Raw genomic sequence first — 17,788 nt, 5'->3', positions numbered from 1 at the left:
AAACCTGACTACAAAATCAAGCTACCTAAGATTTTGTCAATAGAGAAAGATTTTTCAAGATGTCCACACCAGCATTTAGATCAGTGTAACTTATGTTGTTCCTGTGGGTGGGTCACTCAGACTCCTGAAAGATGTAAGTTATACCGACATAAATGGTACTTTAGACATAGCTGTAGACAAAAGGGAGCCAACAGTGATAAGCTGAAAGGTCTTAGAGAGATCAGCAACACAATGGGATTCTCTGCAGAAAGTCTGGAAGGAGCTTGCAGCATGCTGAAAGTGCCTGGGACCGGCTACATGTTCAAGGAAAGTCATGATAGTACAATGAAGCTGGCCATCTAAAGGAAGAAAGTTAGAGCTTTATAGCTGGGTCTCCCTATGGGATGTGAAGTTGCAGAACACACAATGAATGCTCCCAGACCACTTTTTATAATCAGTAGAGTTGAGACCTGCTAATGAGTATGGTGAATGCAGACTGAGAGGCAAGCCAGCTATGGGCAACCATGAATAGTGAGTGGACTGCATGAGTGGCTCTCCTTCATCTCAGTGGGCCGCAACAGCTGATTCGTGGTCTTCCAGCTCCTGGAGGGTGGGGAAGGAGCAGGGACGGAGTGTATATCAGAGGATTCACAGTACTCTGAAAATGCTGGGAGGGAGGGGAAGGAGTAGGAAGTGCAGGGCTCCAGTGCCCCTGAGCGCAAGAGACATTTGAGGGGTGGGGGACACAGGGCTCCACAGGCCTCAAGTGGAACCCCAGTGGCCTGCATGAGGCCTTCGGGCCATAGGCTGCCTACCACTGGGTTAAACCCATTCAATACATTGAGCTTATCTTTATTTTTAAAGCTATAACACACATCCATCCCAGGATAACAGTCTTTGGAGAGATGATAAAGCAGCACATGCAAATACCTCAGAACTGTAATATTTCACTGAACGTTGCTAGGAGTTAACACTGAATCCCAAGATGAAATGACATATCCTTTTTCTGACCTCCTTTTGATAGTTGTGTGTTTTTCAATCACAGAACACTCATATTTGCGCATTCCAGAGAGAACATTATTAGTGAAAGATACTAAAATAAGCAGTGTATTGTCATTTGGTCATTATTTACGAAGTTTACCGAATATAGTAAGGATGCTACTCAAACCGTTAGTTCAATGCCCATTAAGCCTCTCGATTATTAAGAATCCATAACAGGCTACTGTTCTTACCAGTGATTATCGTCTTGGGACACAATACTCCATACACTTACTTCAAGGCTCAGTGCTTACTGAGTTCCAGTGACTTCAGAAGGGATTACTCACAGTAAGCACTACACACAACAGTCCATGAAGTATTTGGCCCCAAAGCAGAATTTGGCCATACAAATTGCAATTAGTTAACATGCTTGCAATGTTCGTATTAATATTGATTATATGACTGTTCTGTATTACTATTATACTGGGTTTATATCCACAGTCATTGTTTTGGTCTTCTATAACCAATTCATAATCCCATTATGAAACAATCTTATAGAGCCATACTATTAAGTAAACTCAGTTCTGTGGCTAGTCATAATGCCAAGTCAGCATTTTAAGATTTGTAAGCAAAGTGGCCCAGTGCATTAGCCAAAGCTTCTGTCTCAGCAGTTCAGTGTGTCACAGCAGTCTCAGTAAACTGCTTCCTATCCAGATGCCAGAACCATGTTTTTATCTATGTAAAAATGTATAATGTATATTTGATAAACTAATAGGGAGTAAATTACCCCTTTGGAAGAGACTAGGAATTTGTCACGCCTCATTTTAGATCCTGTCTTTACGTTCACATTTCTAACTGTGAGTGGTGCTCCAGTTGCTGTTTAATATGATTTTCCATGCTGTGATTACAGCCTGCTCTATCTTCATACACAACAGCTATCTGGGTAACACGGAGACGTTCCATCTGGGTAGCCATGATATGTTTAATCATCATTCTTTATGCTCTCAAGCATAAATATCCAAAGTATCTCATTCCTGAACTGAAAGCATCCATCTTTTTACAAACTGCTGCTTTTCTACGAGAGACTGGCCTTAAAGTATCTCAGCACACCACAGGGCTACTCCGACAGGACTGCAGGCAGTGATGCATGTCATCTGCAATGTTATTAGAATGTTTGAGTCAGGAGATTACTCTCAGCCAATCAGAACTGAAATGGGCTCAGAGCCTCTCTTATCCTCTGTTGACTGGGGCTCTGAACTAGCATTGCCAGTGAAAGTACTTTGTACTGTAACTGTAGTTTAGGTTTTAAAACCAAATGGCAAACAAGCACTTCCCTATAGGAAAGCATCTTCTGCGATTTTTTAATCTATTTTCTTTCCTGCTTAGCTCACATTCTATTTCCTTTCTCCAGCTCAAGCCCTTTCATGGTTAATCTTGTGGAAGTTCAGCCTTTGTTTAAACCTAAGCAAGTCTTAAGGCATTAGCATTCATATGTCATAGGCAGTCAGATTTTCAGATTTGTAACCATCCCCACCTCTTTCACCTCCCTGAGCTGGACAGCATAATGTCGTCCCTGTGTGCTGCATTACAACGCAGATGAAAAGAATGAATCACTGGTACTATACGGCTTCCAGAGTAGATTTTCTTTCACAATAGTAACCCACTCCCATAACAATCATGAGTTTCAATTGACTGTAATCTTTGGGCTCCATTCTGATCTCCGTCACACCATTTCAGTACTACTAGAAACAGTGCAATGGTATAACCAAAAGCAAGATTAAACCAGTTTTGCATATGAATTGTGGCTGAAATACTGGCCGCATTCTGATCTCCATTACAATCATGTAAATCTAGAGTAACCCTATTGATTTCAAAGGAGTTACGACAGCATAACTGAGAAGCAGAATCAAATGGAATTAGAGGGTGACATTTTCAGGATTCATTTCACAATAAACAGGTGGTAATAAAAATTAATTCAAGGTAACAAGAAGGAATGCAAGTTTGTTCACTGAATGACAAAATTATTCATGTGGACTGGGTTCTTGCCTCCAAACAGGGCTGGCCTTACCATGAGGCGAACTGAGGTGGCCGCCAGACTGTCGGGGGAGGGGGGGCACCACTAGGACTCAGAGTGTAGAAAATTGTGTCTGCTGCTGGTGCATATGTATTGTCTCTGCTCTAGATGCACAGAGATGGTGGAGTGCTGTGCTGGAGGAAGGAGGGCCCAAGAGTCATAACAGGCAGGCAGGAGAAAAGATGGGGGCGTCATTTGAGCTCCCCGCCTCAGGTGCCAAAATGTAGTGGGCCGGCCCTGCCTCCAAAAGGTATCAATCACCCTTGTGGGAATCTGCAATCTCTATTTCTTATTCATCTAGAGAAGGGACACTGAGACCAGGCTTAATTTTCTCCAGTAAATACAGAGAAAGTTAAAATTGGTCCTTTCATATGTGACCAGGGGGAAGGACACAAGGTGTAGGGTGAGAAATAAGCCAGTACACACTCTACTATGCTAGTCCTGAACTTCTCCAGGTCACCAACCATGTGAAAGTTTGTCAGTTTTGTGTTGTGAACAATTGTTGTGTAGGACTTGGAGATGCTAGACTTCATGGTCATGGATGTGCCTAGGAAGGTGGCCATCGCGGGTCAGAGTGGAGACACAGACTGATAAGGCAATGCTTATTCCGCTGCTGCCAATGTTGTGCTAATTCTGTGGATGCACAGAAAATCTTTCTCCACGGCTGTGAATCAATGCCAGCCACCAGAATGAGCATTCATTTTAAAAACTCTCTCTCTGTGTTTCGCTACAAAAATCCTTATGAAACAAACTGGCTGCTACATCTTTGCAGAGTGCCCACTGGAAAAAACAAGGCAAAGAGAGGACATAGCTTTTCAGGCCATAAGACATGCCAATCTTACACATAGCGATGTGATTGTGCTAAAAATCCCCCTCTGCAAGTCTCTGGAGAGAGGTCGCAGTGTTTGGAAAAATGAACTATTGTCTTTATGTTTCGTAAGCACTCAAACCACTGTGATGCCACTGACCCACTGACAAATAAACATGTGTCTTATTCCTCACAGGGCTTCCAAAGCGGCTGAAGACAGGACCTTAAGGAATGTCACACAGTAGGTGCTGAAACAACTTGCACTGAAGGGAACCAACAACGATGGCAGTCCCTGTTTGAAAGGAATTAAACGCATAGACTCTCATTAGGAAGAAACAATGTCAAAAAAAGGACGCAGCAAGGGCGAGAAGCCTGAGGCACTGATTGTTGCCCTGCAGGCAGCCAATGAAGAGCTCAGGACCAAGCTGACAGACATTCAAATTGAGCTGCATCAGGAGAAGTCGAAGGTGAGTGACAAGTCAGTATTAAATGACAATATCTGCAAAGGAGAAAAAGATCTTGACAAGCTATACAGCAGAAAATCAAAAGAGGGCACACCTTTTCCCGCTCAGAAGACAGGGCCTGATTTTTCTCTACTTACACCATTTTTATCCTGGAGTAACTCCACTGACATTAGTGGAATTACTCTCGTTCTCCTTTGGAGTAAATTAAAGGAATCTCAAGCGCTTGAAAAAGTTTGTTGACCTCAAGATCCTGGCTGCATTCCAATTAGTTAGATTTTCTGACACTCTTAAATTCAGTGTTAGTTCTGTGACTTCATTTGTAATTGCTGCTTACTGGGTAGTATTGCGGTACATTCTTGAAGGATTGCTTTCAGACTCTCATTTCAGTGAGTGAAGTACTCCATAAATATGTAGTGTGTGCGTCTGTGCTGCAGCTTTTAAGGCTAAGTTCACTGCATTGTAAACCCAGGTCTATGCTATCCAGGGTTATGAATTTAGCGCCTCCTAACCTGCACTGGAACTTACACTCTGCACAGTAAGTTGTAGACCCCGGTCTCACCGTCACACTAATGCCTCCATGTAGCACTTAAGACTATAAAGTCAGCCCTTCTGACTTTGATCTGCAGCTTGTGTTGCGTCCATACTATAAACTATCAGCAATTGAACCCAAGAAACAGTGGGTTCGGGATCTGAGCCGTTCCTAGTCGGTAGTCCTGAATGCTTGCTTACCTGAATTAGATTACACTGTGTATGGACAGAAGGTGGGCTTGGTCTCAACCCTGAATCATAGCCTCAGTTTAATGAGCAGTGTAGACATACATTTAGGGGGGAGGTTCCACAAGGGGAGAACGTCTCAGAGCTTCAGCAGTTTTTAGCCCTGCATCCCAAGCCTGAATCAGCTGACCCATGCCAAGTGCAACCATTCTGCTAGTCTTTTTATTCAGCAGAGACATACCTCAAAATCCATACAAATCTACTGACAGGAGGGAGGGGCAAAGGGGACAGGTGACCCAAGGCCCAGCAGTTTAAAAAGGCTGGGAGCTCCCAGCCGCCCCTACAGCAGCAAAGGCAGCAACCAGAGCCCTGAACCCTTTAAATCAGCACTGGAGCCCCACGCCGTGCATGCCAGATAACACTGTAGAGCTGGCCGAGGAAGGTTTATCCCCACCACTTATGCCCGAGGCCCCACCTTACCAGGGACCTCGAGCCAGCCTACCCACTTCCCTCCCCTTCCTCCCCACTTGCTCAGGGCCTGGCAAAGTGTGTCAGCTGCTCTGAAGCCATACCTTAAAGTGCAAAACCAAAGCAACTCATGGCAGCAAGTCTCAGAGCTGTGGTCTGCAGATATGGGCTCCCATTACAAGGCTAAACACAGCAGTGCATATTTTCCTGCTTGGTCTTTAAAACCCAGAGAGGAGGGTGGGAGTCTGAGCCTACCTCCAGCTGGCCTGGAAACAAATACACTGTTATTTTTACCCCCTTTGATCAAGCCTGAATCTACAGATCCAGGCTGATTCTCTCTGCCTCTGGTCTTTGTTTTGCCATGTGGACAGACATACTTTCAGACAGTGGTCTCCAACCTTTTTAACCACAAGATCACTCCTTCAATGTAAGTGCAATGTAAGATCTACCTCACACCCACATACCCTTGCCTGGCTTCTTTCCCATCCCTTCTCTGAGGCCCCACCCCTGCTCCACTCCTTCCTTGAGGCCTCACCTTATTCACTCCATCTTCCTTCTTCTCCCATCCTCACTCGCTTTCACCAGGCTGGGGGAAAGGTTTGGGTGCAGGTTCTGGTCTTGGGCCATGGGGTTTGGAGAATGGGAGGGTCTTAGCCCAGGGCGGGGACATTGGGGTCCAGGAGAGTTTCAGGGTGCTAGCTCTGGGAAGGAATTTGGGTGCAGGGTGACTCCTGTCTGGGGCAGGAGGTTGAGTGTAGGAGGAGATTCAAGGCCTGGACAAGGATCCAGGAAGCAGGCTCTCTGGCTGGGCACTGTTTAACTAAGACAGCTTCCGGGTGGTGGAGCAGTAGAATTAAGACAGGCTTATGCCTGGCACTGCACCACTCCTGAAAGCAGCTGGCATGTACAGCAATGGCACATGTGCTGGCCCTCATCCACAGGGACTGAGCCCACAGCTTCTATAGGCCACGGTTCCCCGTTATTGATCAATGGGAGCTGCAGGAATCGTGTCTGCAGGCAAGGACAGCATGTGGAGACCCCCTGCTCTGCCTTTCTCAGGGGCTGCAGGGACATGCCAGCCCCCTCCAGGAGCACAACTACCATGGGGATAATTACTCCAGCCATGACAGGTTAGGCATTTTAGAGCTCATTACTCAAAGAATTAAATTTAAGTGTAAGAGAGAATGGGTTTGAAGTAGATCTTACATTGCATTTAAATTGAAAAAGTGATCTTGTGGTTAAAAAGGATGGAGACCACTGCCCAAACCCAACATCCCTCTGAGGCCTCCAGGGATTCTCAGGAAGCTATATTACCACTGTCTTCGGCAGTACGTACACTGAGGGAGCCCTTCCCCGATGGAATTTGGGACTTACGCCACTCCAGGCCCTGTACCCAGCTGAAAGGGCTGGACTGGGGTGAAGGATCTCATCCACAGTGTAAATGCCTAGCTGCCACTGTGCAATGCTCGGCAGAGAGGGTGCAGATAGTCTTCCCACCTCCTGCTGGCTGTGCTTGCAGAAGGGGAAGGTTTCAGGTTGCCAAACATCACCATGTTTTGAGGTTCCTTTGCAATGAAATGGGATTTGTCTCCACTTTCTTACAGGTGCTTCTGGTCAGGAGCACATGATATTACACTTGTGCTCTGGGGTCTCTGGTGCATTTCCAGGTGCAATTCAAAGTATTGCTTTCATCCTAGAAAGCATTGTAGGGCTTGGATGCTAGTGAGATAGTGTCACTCTTTAGCTTAACAAGCTGTTCTTGAAGAAAAGCAAACAACACACAAGTCCCAGGTTATAGTTGCTGTTGTTTTTTTATCACCCACTCCTGAGGTCTTGAACAAAATACAGGACTATGTAGCACTTTAAAGACTAACAAGATGGTTTATTAGATGATGTCATCATCTAATAAACCATCTTGTTAGTCTTTAAAGTGCTACATAGTCCTGTATTTTGTTTCAGCTACACCAGACTAACACGGCTTCATTTCTATCACTATTCCTGAGGTCTTGGGCAGTGCTGCCCACATACCAGCCCTCTGAATCTGCCAGTGAGCCACTAGCAGTTTCAATGGGCAGCACTTACTGATGTGTTTCCCCTCCCCCCACTGATCGTAATTGAAGCCTGTGGCCAAAATTCTTCCACTCTTTCACAAATAAGCACGGCCTCAGGCAAAAAAACCTCGGCCAGGCTGTGAGTAGCTTCCAAAACCAAACAATAGCAAGTGCTTTAGTTTCCATGGGTCTTTTATCATGAAAGGTTTTCTTATCCATATATCAAAGCTAATGGTAATCTCAGGGCCATCGGCCAGGGGAGTGGAAATCGTTTCTTTACTTGTAGCAGAAAGAAGATGAAAGAACATAGACAGTCTGGGGTTATCTGAAGTGCTGATAATCTCTGGGGGTGTTTTTCCCCTCCCCCTCCATTCCATAAGATTTATAACCATTGAATTGCAACCCATTTTAATTCTGGACAGGATTTGCAAGCAGCAAGGAAACTGACACCGTCGTTTGAATTCATCCTGCATCCCAGACTGATCTCAGAATCTGGAAAGGCACAATGGCTTTTTTAAGCCTTGGCTCTAATGTCAAGAGATTAGCTTCTTTTCTTAGGAACCATAGGCTGGCTGCCAGGAATTTGAAGGAGCAGTGAACTTCTCTCATGCTTTCCACTTCATTTTCTCACTGACCCTCTCTGTTTTTGTTTCCCCTGCAACCATAGGTTAATAGTACAGTAGCTCCATTGTGATATGCTGTCAGCTATCAGGCTAAGCGGTGAGCACCCTTTGAAAAACAGAACACTCATATTTATGTGCCTAAATATAGAGTCAAGTGCCTGATTTTAAATTCTCAAGTTTGACAACTTTGTCCTGGGTGTTGGAGAGCTTGGGACCCTAAAAACAAAGCTGAGCATGCACCAGCAATGTGATGCAACTGAGACAAAAAGCTACTACCATTCTGGGGTGTTCTAATGGGAGGATCATATGTAAAGATGGGAGGTAACTGTCCCATTCTGCTCAGCACTGGTGACTATGGTATTTAGTTCTGGGCACTACACTTTAAGAACGATGTGGACAAATTGCTGAGACTCCATAAGAAAGCAACAAAAATAATTACAAGTTTGGGAAACATGACCTAAGAGGAGAGATTAAACCACTGGGCATGTTTAGCCTTGAGAAAAGAAGGTTGGGGTGGGGGGCAGATGTGATAACAGCCTTTAAATATGTCAGGGGCTGTTATAAAGAGGACTGTGATGAGTAGTTCTCCATACCCACTGAAAGTAGGACAAGTAGAAATGGGCTTAATCTGCAGCAAGAGAGATTTAGGTTAGATATTAGGAAAAACTTTGTAACTATAAGGTTAGTAAAGCTCCAGAATAAGCGTCCAAGGGAGGCTGTGGAATCCCTGTCATAGAAAGCCGGAAGAACAGGTTGGACATCTGTCAGGGATGGGCTAGATTGAGTTAGTCCTGCCTCAGTGTAGGAGGCTAGACTCGATCATCCCTTGATGCCCCTGCTAGCCCTACATTTCTATGATTCAGTAGGTTGCTCACTGAATTCTTCTTCCAAGAAGCCCTACGAAACATACTGCTCATTTTTAGGATATGATTAATCCTTGTCAGGATGAGTTTGGAGAACTGAAACTGCAATAAAACCACACAGTTAGGATTTTTTTCTTCCTTGGAGATATATTTTAGTTGAGAATATGTCTGAGACCACTCGGGGATAGAACTGAAGAGAAATATGTCACCTCAATACATATTGCATATGGCATTCTCTATATTTAGCAAATCCCATCCTTCAGATCAATTATAATTATAAGTAGGCACCTCCAGCATGTCCTAGAGAGCTTCAAACCGATGTAGTATTTTATTATATTATTTATTTATTATTGATATTTTTTATCTTTCCTTGTCTTCCCACCTTAAAAGGCTTGATCACTCTTTGATTCTTTATGGTATTTTTAAAGGAAATTGCCAGGGAAGTTTTTATCACCTTTAAGTACCTTTCCCCTTTTCACTCTTGATAATATGCCTATCATGTTCAATTTGAGTTGAAATCTCTTTCTTCAGCTAATTGCATTCCCTCATTGTGTGTTCACATACCTTTGGTTCCTAGGGGTGCTAACAAGCTCTCAAATGCACATAAACGTGTGTGGGATCAGGTTAGTGAAGATTATTGGGTTGCTCTAACATTGCAAGGTAGGACTATGTAGCACTTTAAAGACTAACAAGATGGTTTATTAGGTGATGAGCTTTCGTGGGCCAGACCCACTTCCTCAGATCAAATAGTGGAAGAAAATTGTCACAACCATATATACCCACTATGGCTACGTCTACACTGGCCCCTCTTCCGGAAGGGGCATGTAAATTTCAGCAGTCGTCGTAGGGAAATCCGCGGGGGATTTAAATATCCCCCGCGGCATTTAAATAAAAATGTCCGTCGCTTTTTTCCGGCTTTTAAAAAAGCCGGAAAAGAGCGTCTAGACTGGCCCCGATCCTCCGGAAAAAGTGCCCTTTTCCGGAGGCTCTTATTCTTACTTTGAAGTAAGAATAAGAGCCTCCGGAAAAGGGCACTTTTTCCGGAGGATCGGGGCCAGTCTAGACGCTCTTTTCCGGCTTTTTTAAAAGCCGGAAAAAAGCGGCGGACATTTTTATTTAAATGCCGCGGGGGAAATTTAAATCCCCCGCGCAGTTCCCTACGACGATAGGTGAAATTTACATGCCCCTTCCGGAAAAGGGGCCAGTGTAGACGTAGCCTATTTGATCTGAGGAAGTGGGTCTGGCCCAAGAAAGCTCATCTCCTAATAAACCATCTTGTTAGTCTTTAAAGTGCTACATAGTCCTGTTTTTTGTTTCAGCTACACCAGACTAACATGGTTACATTTCTATCACTATTGCAAGGTAAGTCATTGTATGGATAAAAGGCTTTAGTCATTGGTTTTTTAATGAACAAGAGTGAAGCACTTGTGCTGAGAAAAAACATGTGAGGCCCAATGCTGAAGTCCACACTGAGAAAAAATTCACAAAGTCAATGAGACTTTTTGCCAAAGTAAAAACAGGATAAAAAGCTGAGTACTGTACGTGCTTTACAATTTGGCTCATATTTTGTCATACTGACAGTGCAACAATATATGGTTGTCTCTAAGGAGGGCTTCCCACCCTGAGGTGCAGGAGTAGATGGGCACTTCAGATGGGCATGTTTTATAAAATCTTTCCGGCAGTTGATTTTCTTTTGTTCTCAATTTGTAGGTCAGTAAACTTGAAAGGGAAAAGAATCAAGAAACTAAGCGGATCAGAGAATTGGAGCAACGCAAGCAGACTGTGCAAATCACTGAACTTAAAGCCAAACTCCATGAGGAGAAAATGAAAGAGCTGCAGGCAGTGCGGGAGAACCTAATCAAACAACATGAGCAGGAAATTACTCGGACGGTTAAAGTCAGAGACAGTGAAATCCAGCGCCTCAAGTCAGCCCTGTATGCTTTGCGGGATGGGAGCAGTGACAAAGTAAGGACAGCACTGACCATTGAGGCTCGTGAAGAGGCCAGGAAACAGTTTGACTCCGAGCGCCTTAAACTTTTGCAGGAAATTACTGAACTAAAATCTGCCAAAAAGCAGGTGGACGAGGCCCTTACCAACATGATCCAGGCTGATAAAATCAAGGCGGGCGATCTTCGGAGTGAGCATCAATCCCATCAGGAAGCAATCTCAAAGATCAAATGGGAGAGCGAAAGGGATATTCGCAGACTGGTTAGTAATCTGCCCATGCACCAAACAGCAACTCCTTACACCCTTGTCAATTTGCTATTGCAGATAGGTTTCCTGTTCAGTCAGACCCAGGCAGTGCAAATTAGTTTGCAAACAGATTAAAATGAAAATGCTCACAATTACCACATTTCTCTGGGAATAAGGTGAGATGAAGTTGGCAAAATCATGTGAGCTGCTCATAGGGCTATTGGCACTCAGGATAGAATATGCTAATGGTATAATACACACACACATCTCACCTACTCTGCCACCCTTGCTGGATGGAATCAGAGCTGCTTCCTACTATGGCCCTAAACTGCTAACAAGGATTGGTTTTAGCTCTAGCGGTAGGGGTCTGTGCTTTGCAAGCAGGAGGCTGAATATTTGTTATACTTGTTATCTACAGGAGTCTTCAGTTGCTACTGTGCTACACCTGGCCATTCAAAACTGAACCACAGCAGCAGTAACAGGATCCAGATCCTCCTTCTCCAAAACACAGGTCCCCAGCTCTTGGGTGAAAGGAAAATTTCAGTGTGCAGCATAGGGCATAAAGCATGCAGATTACTAGCTTTACCAGACTGGCAAAGGTAACATCTTTGCATCCCAAATAGGCTTAGGTCTTTCTGTGAGTCTGTTTGCCCTCTATTTGCCCACGTGCATTTCTTTTTCACACGATATATACTTAGCGGAAAGTTGAGTTCTCCTCCCAGCTAGCGGTGCAGCAGAAGGAACTGTATCACAAAGAACACAGTAGTGATGTTCTCTGCGGTGACTTTGTCTTTCTAGCAATCTGACACAAAATTATACAAGCTACAGGTGCTGGGTGTTTTAGCTAGAAATGGACTGAATGAAAGCCACAGTGGTATACATTCCTGAAGTCCAAACCTAGCTCTATAAGGGTATGTCTACACTACCCCACTAGTTTGAACTAGGGGGGTAATGTAGGCATACCGCATTTGCAAATGAAGCCCGGGATTTGAATTTCCCGGGCTTCATTTGCATAAGCGGGGAGCCACCATTTTTAAAACCCCGCTGGTTCGAACCCTGTGCAGCGCGGCTACACGGGGCTCGAACTTCGAGGTGTACCGGTAGTTCGGACTAGGAAGCCTAGTCCGAACTACCTAATTTGAGCCCCGTGTAGCCGCGCTGCACGGGGTTCGAACCAGCGGGGTTTTAAAAATGGCGGCTCCCCGCTTATGCAAATGAAGCCCGGGAAATTCAAATCCCGGGCTTCATTTGCAAGTGCGGTATGCCTACATTACCCTCCTAGTTCGAACTAGGAGGGTAGTGTAGACATACCCTAAAAGACTCAGTAGACATGACTGATCATGATCCTGCCTTGGGGGTAGTTTTTGCCATTGAGCAACTGGACTGCATAAGGAGCTCTTCAGCCCCAGGTGATAGCTCTGGGATGTATTATGCCACTCTCTTCCTAGGAGAGTGCCAGGAAGTGCAAATGTAGTGTGCAGGGATAATTAGGGTCCAATCCCCTTTCCAAACCTCTCGGCCCCTTTTGGGCAAATTATATCCATGGAAGTTTCCATGACTGAGTGTTCCTGGTCCTTGCCCAGTGTGTTCATAGTTGGGAAATGCCTTAAGTGCTTACCTTCTTCTACTGACATTGCCTTGGACTGCAGTGCTAAGGCCAGACACCGTCTGGTATCTCAAAACTCAGGGGGGGTGATTTTGCTGCTGGGGCCCATCTATAATTATTAATCCATATGCAAATTAAAATCAAATTAATCTTCAGGAGCCAGCAGAATGCAATGCGAGGGTCTTCTGCAAAGAGGAAATACTGGGTTTTGCCACACTGTAGTTTCCCTGAAATATTCCATGAGATTTCCTAGATGTTAATAAATCTCAGGTTTGTATTTTCAACAATTGGAGGATTTATCATACTAAAAATACTGGACCATCTAGTAGTCTCAGTCAGGGTCCAAACCTTGTGCTGCTGAAGAAGATGGGAACAAAAACCCATGAACCCAGTCAAATGTGTAACATTAAGCAGTATTTAAATATGCCAGTGATAGGTACTTGACGATTTTAGGAAAGAGAGAGAAAGATACTCCTCCTAACCTCTGTACTGATGAGCCTACATTCCAAAGACTTAGCTTAGCTATGTACAATATCTACACATTTATTATTGGCAATACATTTATTAAGTATTATTATAAATTACATTTAATTTAGTTGAACTAATAATATACCTACAATGTCCCAAACATGTAGCTGATCCATTAGTGTCAGTATAAAAGAAGATTTGAATTTGTTCCTGCACATTGTGGTTATGTGTCTGACTGAAGCTGCTATCCACCAGCTTTTAACACACACAATAGTATTGGAAAGATTTTAAACAGCAGAGGGGAACAATGTTCTTTGCTTTAGTTATTATGGTGTCATCAACAGCTATAGAAACAACATAGAAGGTTGGATTCAGTGCTGGTGTAAGAGGCTACAACCCCACTGGCTTACAGGCAATTATGCCCATTTGCAACAGCAACAAATTTGGTCTGGGAAGCTAAATTGACAATTTGGCAACTAAATGCAAAAAAAACAGTGATTTGAAAATTCACTAATTTTTCATTTTAAATCAGTGGGCTAGACTGGGGTAAATCAGGGTGTGTCTAGACTACAAGGTTTTGTCGACAAAAATGGACTTTTGTTGACAAAACTAAACCTGCGTCTACACTACCACTGAGTTCTGTCGCATAACGTCGACAGAACTCAGCAGTTTTGTTGACGCTGGTAAACCTCATTTTACGAGGCACAACACCTTTTGTTGACAGAGTTCTGTCGACAGAAGGTGTTATTGCATGTAGGGTTGTGTCTAGACTACAGGGTTTTGTCGACAAAGCAGCTTGCTTTGTCGACAGAACTGATTGTAGTCTAGACGCTCTTTATCGACAGAAGCTTTGTCAACAGTATCTGTTGACAAAACTTCTGTCGACAAAAGCCTGTAGTCTAGACATACCCTCACAGTATTGCCATTCCCAAATGTTCAGTAAAAATGGGAAATCAGATGCCTGAAATCATGAGACTGGTCATGAGAGTTTCAAAATAATGAATGTTGGTTCTTTCTGACTTGCCTTTTGCTTTGTTGAGCCTTTGTGGTACTGTCGTGTCATATTTTCAAGCTTTTTTTCTACAGCCCTGAGGGCTAAGATCTTCCCTTTTTTCACAGTTGGAAACACGAACTCTCAGACAATGCCACGCCTCCAGCATGTGGGCTTTGAGATAAATCAATGACGCTGTGTCACTTTACACTAGCTGAGGATCTGTCCTCTTTGTGGTGGACAGTCTAGGGGTGTTGATCTCTGCTCCTAATTGGCAGTGCAAAATGAGCATACAGACTGTATCTTCAGCAGGTGTAAATCAGCATAATCTCATAGCTGGGGATCTAGCCTGATCATATTGATTTTGACTGTTTCACACTTACTTTGAACTGGTTCTTATACAACCCCATCAACTAGGTCATGCTGGCTGGCACTGTGGTCTTACATAGACTGGGTCTGTTTGAGGATAATGGTGATAAACTAAACTCATGGTCTGATTTTCAGAGAAGGTATATCTCTCATGTATGTCAGTCAGGGGTGAAAGCCTATGTACCCTTGATAAACTATCCATATTTTGTGTGTAGATGTACTTCTGAATCATTCAATGTATGGCCTTTGCTCATCACAGAGTGACCAATCTAACTCAATAACTATTGTTTTTTAAGATGTTAAGGAATTTTGTAATCCGGGAGTTTGGTGTAGTATTTAATAGCAGATCCAGTGGTAAATAACAATAGTCGGGTGATCTCTCCATAGTCCTGCAGTACTGACATTCTGTCGGACTTGTGCAGTAACCCTGTGCTTTTATTTCATAATTTAGATGGATGAAATCAAGGCTAAAGACAGAATAATCTTTTCCTTGGAGAAAGAACTGGAGACCCAGACAGGCTATGTACAGAAGCTCCAGCTGCAGAAAGAGGCTCTGGATGAACAGCTCTTCTTAGTGAAGGAGGCAGAGTGTAACATGAGCAGCCCCAAACGAGAGATCCCAGGAAGAGCAGGAGATGGGTCAGAGCACTGCAGCAGTCCTGTAAGCAGGTTTAAATGTAATCCAAAATACAGAAAATGAGCTTTACTTGGGTTGCAAAATTGTTTTGCCTTCTTCCTGCATCATTTTCATGTTGCTAGACTACTGACTCCTTGCTCTGAGAACTGTCTTCCACTGGTAATTCTAATTACAGGAAATAGTTCTTGGCTTGGGAAATATCTGCTGGACTAAACTATTCAGGGCCTATTTCTTTAGTTACCCTTTGGGCTCGTCTACACTGGCCCCTTTTCCGGAAGGGGCATGTAAATTTCACCTATCGTAGTAGGGAAATCCGCGGGGGATTTAAATATCCCCCGCGGCATTTAAATAAAAATGTCCGCCGCTTTTTTCCGGCTTTTAAAAAAGCCGGAAAAGAGCGTCTACACTGGCCCCGATCCTCCGGAAAAAGCGCCCTTTTCTGGAGGCTCTTATGTAGGAATAAGAGCCTCCGGAAAAGGGCGCTTTTTCCGGGGGATCGGGGCCAGTGTAGACGCTCTTTTCCGGCTTTTTTAAAAGCCGGAAAAAAGCGGCGGACATTTTTATTTAAATGCCGCGGGGGATATTTAAATCCCCCGCGGATTTCCCTACTACGATAGGTGAAATTTACATGCCCCTTCCGGAAAAGGGGCCAGTGTAGACGTAGCCTTTATGAAAAGCAGATATACGAAGATAAAGGCAGTTAAGACTGACAGGCTTTTCCTTGCTTTCCAGCCTGAGGTTCTTTCTGAAATAATCCTCCTCAGTAGAATTGCTCAGGAAAGAAGAAGTGAGGGTGTTTTTGACAAAAAATTATACAAAAATGAAACATTTTTTGTTTTTGTCTAAATTTTCATCAGAAATTTTTAATTATTATTAAAAAACAGATTTTTTTATTCTTACCACTTGAAAAATGAAAAATTTCCTCTAAAAATTTCCAGAAACCAAAAACAAAAAAAAGTTACCCACAGGAAAAAATGTCCATGGAAAGCACAGATTTGCTGGGGAAAAAATAAAAAACCTATTCTTCCATCAAAAAATTTGAGGGGAAAAAGTTTTGACCAGTTCTTGTCCTCATTCTAGAAATCCCTTCTATGAATCTTCTTTCTCATACTGTATCTACACTATGGCTGTTTTTGCACAAAAACTCGTGGAGCATCCACACCTCAAGCGCGTTTTTGTGCAAGAGAATTGAAAGAACAGAGGGGTTTTTGCACAATTGGTATTCCTCTTTCTACGAGGAAGAAGCCTTTTTGTGAAATAGTTATTTTGCAAGAAGGCGTATATGGATGGGGAAGAGGGGAGTTTTGCGCAAAAAGAGGAAAAAGGAAAAAGCACAGGTGCCCTGGTGGTTATTCCTTGTATACCAATCAGTGTTTACTTTTGAGAGAGCATCCATGCAGTTTGGATGCTCTCTTTCGCAAAAGTGCCTCGCTTTTTCGATGCACTTTTGCAGTGTGGACACGCTCTTGTGCAAGAAGTTTTTGCAGAAAATCTCTTCCAACAAAAGCTTTTTGCTCAAAAAGCCTGCAGTCTAGACATAGCCTCAGACGTATCTGCTAAAGAATATCTGTGGATGCCTTCAACATTCTTCCTTGGTTCCCTTTGCTTCTTCCTTGTCCAATAAGTTCAAGCCAATGGCTAGAGTTTGTGGTCATCAACACTAGTGCAAAGCGAATGCAAACTGTTACCAGCAGAATGGTGTGCCATTTGTACCCATGTTGCACACGAGTCAATGACTACATAAGGTGTATGGGACAGTCCACAATGAGGTTCATGCTATTTTAGCTTTTGCTCATTACCCAGCTACTGACAGGCATTGTAATGTATGTCAACTTTGCAAATGGGTTTCATTTCATTACAAAATGATATGTTTGTTTTTTGTGAACTTTCTGCTCAGTTTGGATTCTTGTCTAATGGGACTGTTTCAGAGGAACTAAAAACTAAATCATTTTTCTTTCCCGTTTGCAGGATTTACGCAGAAATCAGAAGAGGATGGCAGAGTTGAATGCCACTATCCGGAAGCTGGAGGACAGGAACACGTTACTTGTAGATGAACGAAATGAACTGGTGTGTGCTCTCATCTGTGTCAGATTGGGGAGGCAAGGAGCTATAAGAAAGGAAAGAAGAGGAACCTCTAACGATGTTAGAGGCAGAGAAAGTTCATGCTGTGACCACCGTCTACCTCTAGAGCCTTGGGGCATGCGGGGGTTGGAAATGTCATTGTGGTTCTCAAGTAGGCTCAGTTACCTCAGGACCTAAGCCAATTCTCATTGAAGTCAAAGACAATCTTTCCATTGACTTCAAGGGCCTTGGGATGAGACCCTCAGCCATTACTCCACCACATTCATTCCTTGCCTCGTATTTGCTGTTTTTTATGTTTTAGTTTAACATGCTACCATTCTGTGCATTATGGAATGCCTCAGAACACACCTCATGAAGCACAACATGGTAGCTCATTATATTTAATCCCATTAGTCAACAGTGGGCAGTCAGGGACAGCCC

General features: G+C 43.6%; 1 protein-coding gene across 1 annotated transcript in view; it reads left to right on the top strand.

Moving 5' to 3' along the window:
• The window catches only part of JAKMIP2 (janus kinase and microtubule interacting protein 2), a 131,072-nt gene that overhangs the window by 65,290 nt on the left and 47,994 nt on the right, over window positions 1-17,788 (top strand). Inside the window, exons 2-5 of the mRNA XM_006124528.5 lie at window positions 4,036-4,306; window positions 10,733-11,230; window positions 15,101-15,310; window positions 17,255-17,353. Coding sequence (XP_006124590.1) covers window positions 4,178-4,306; window positions 10,733-11,230; window positions 15,101-15,310; window positions 17,255-17,353 — 936 coding nt within the window. The 5' untranslated portion in view covers window positions 4,036-4,177. The remainder of the gene's footprint in view (window positions 1-4,035; window positions 4,307-10,732; window positions 11,231-15,100; window positions 15,311-17,254; window positions 17,354-17,788) is intronic.

The sequence above is a fragment of the Pelodiscus sinensis genome, chromosome 16 (assembly GCF_052426305.1).
Source record: "Pelodiscus sinensis isolate ZL-2025 chromosome 16, ASM5242630v1, whole genome shotgun sequence".
NCBI classification, from domain to species: Eukaryota; Metazoa; Chordata; order Testudines; family Trionychidae; genus Pelodiscus; species Pelodiscus sinensis.
This window is presented reverse-complemented; position numbering and strand designations above follow the sequence as displayed.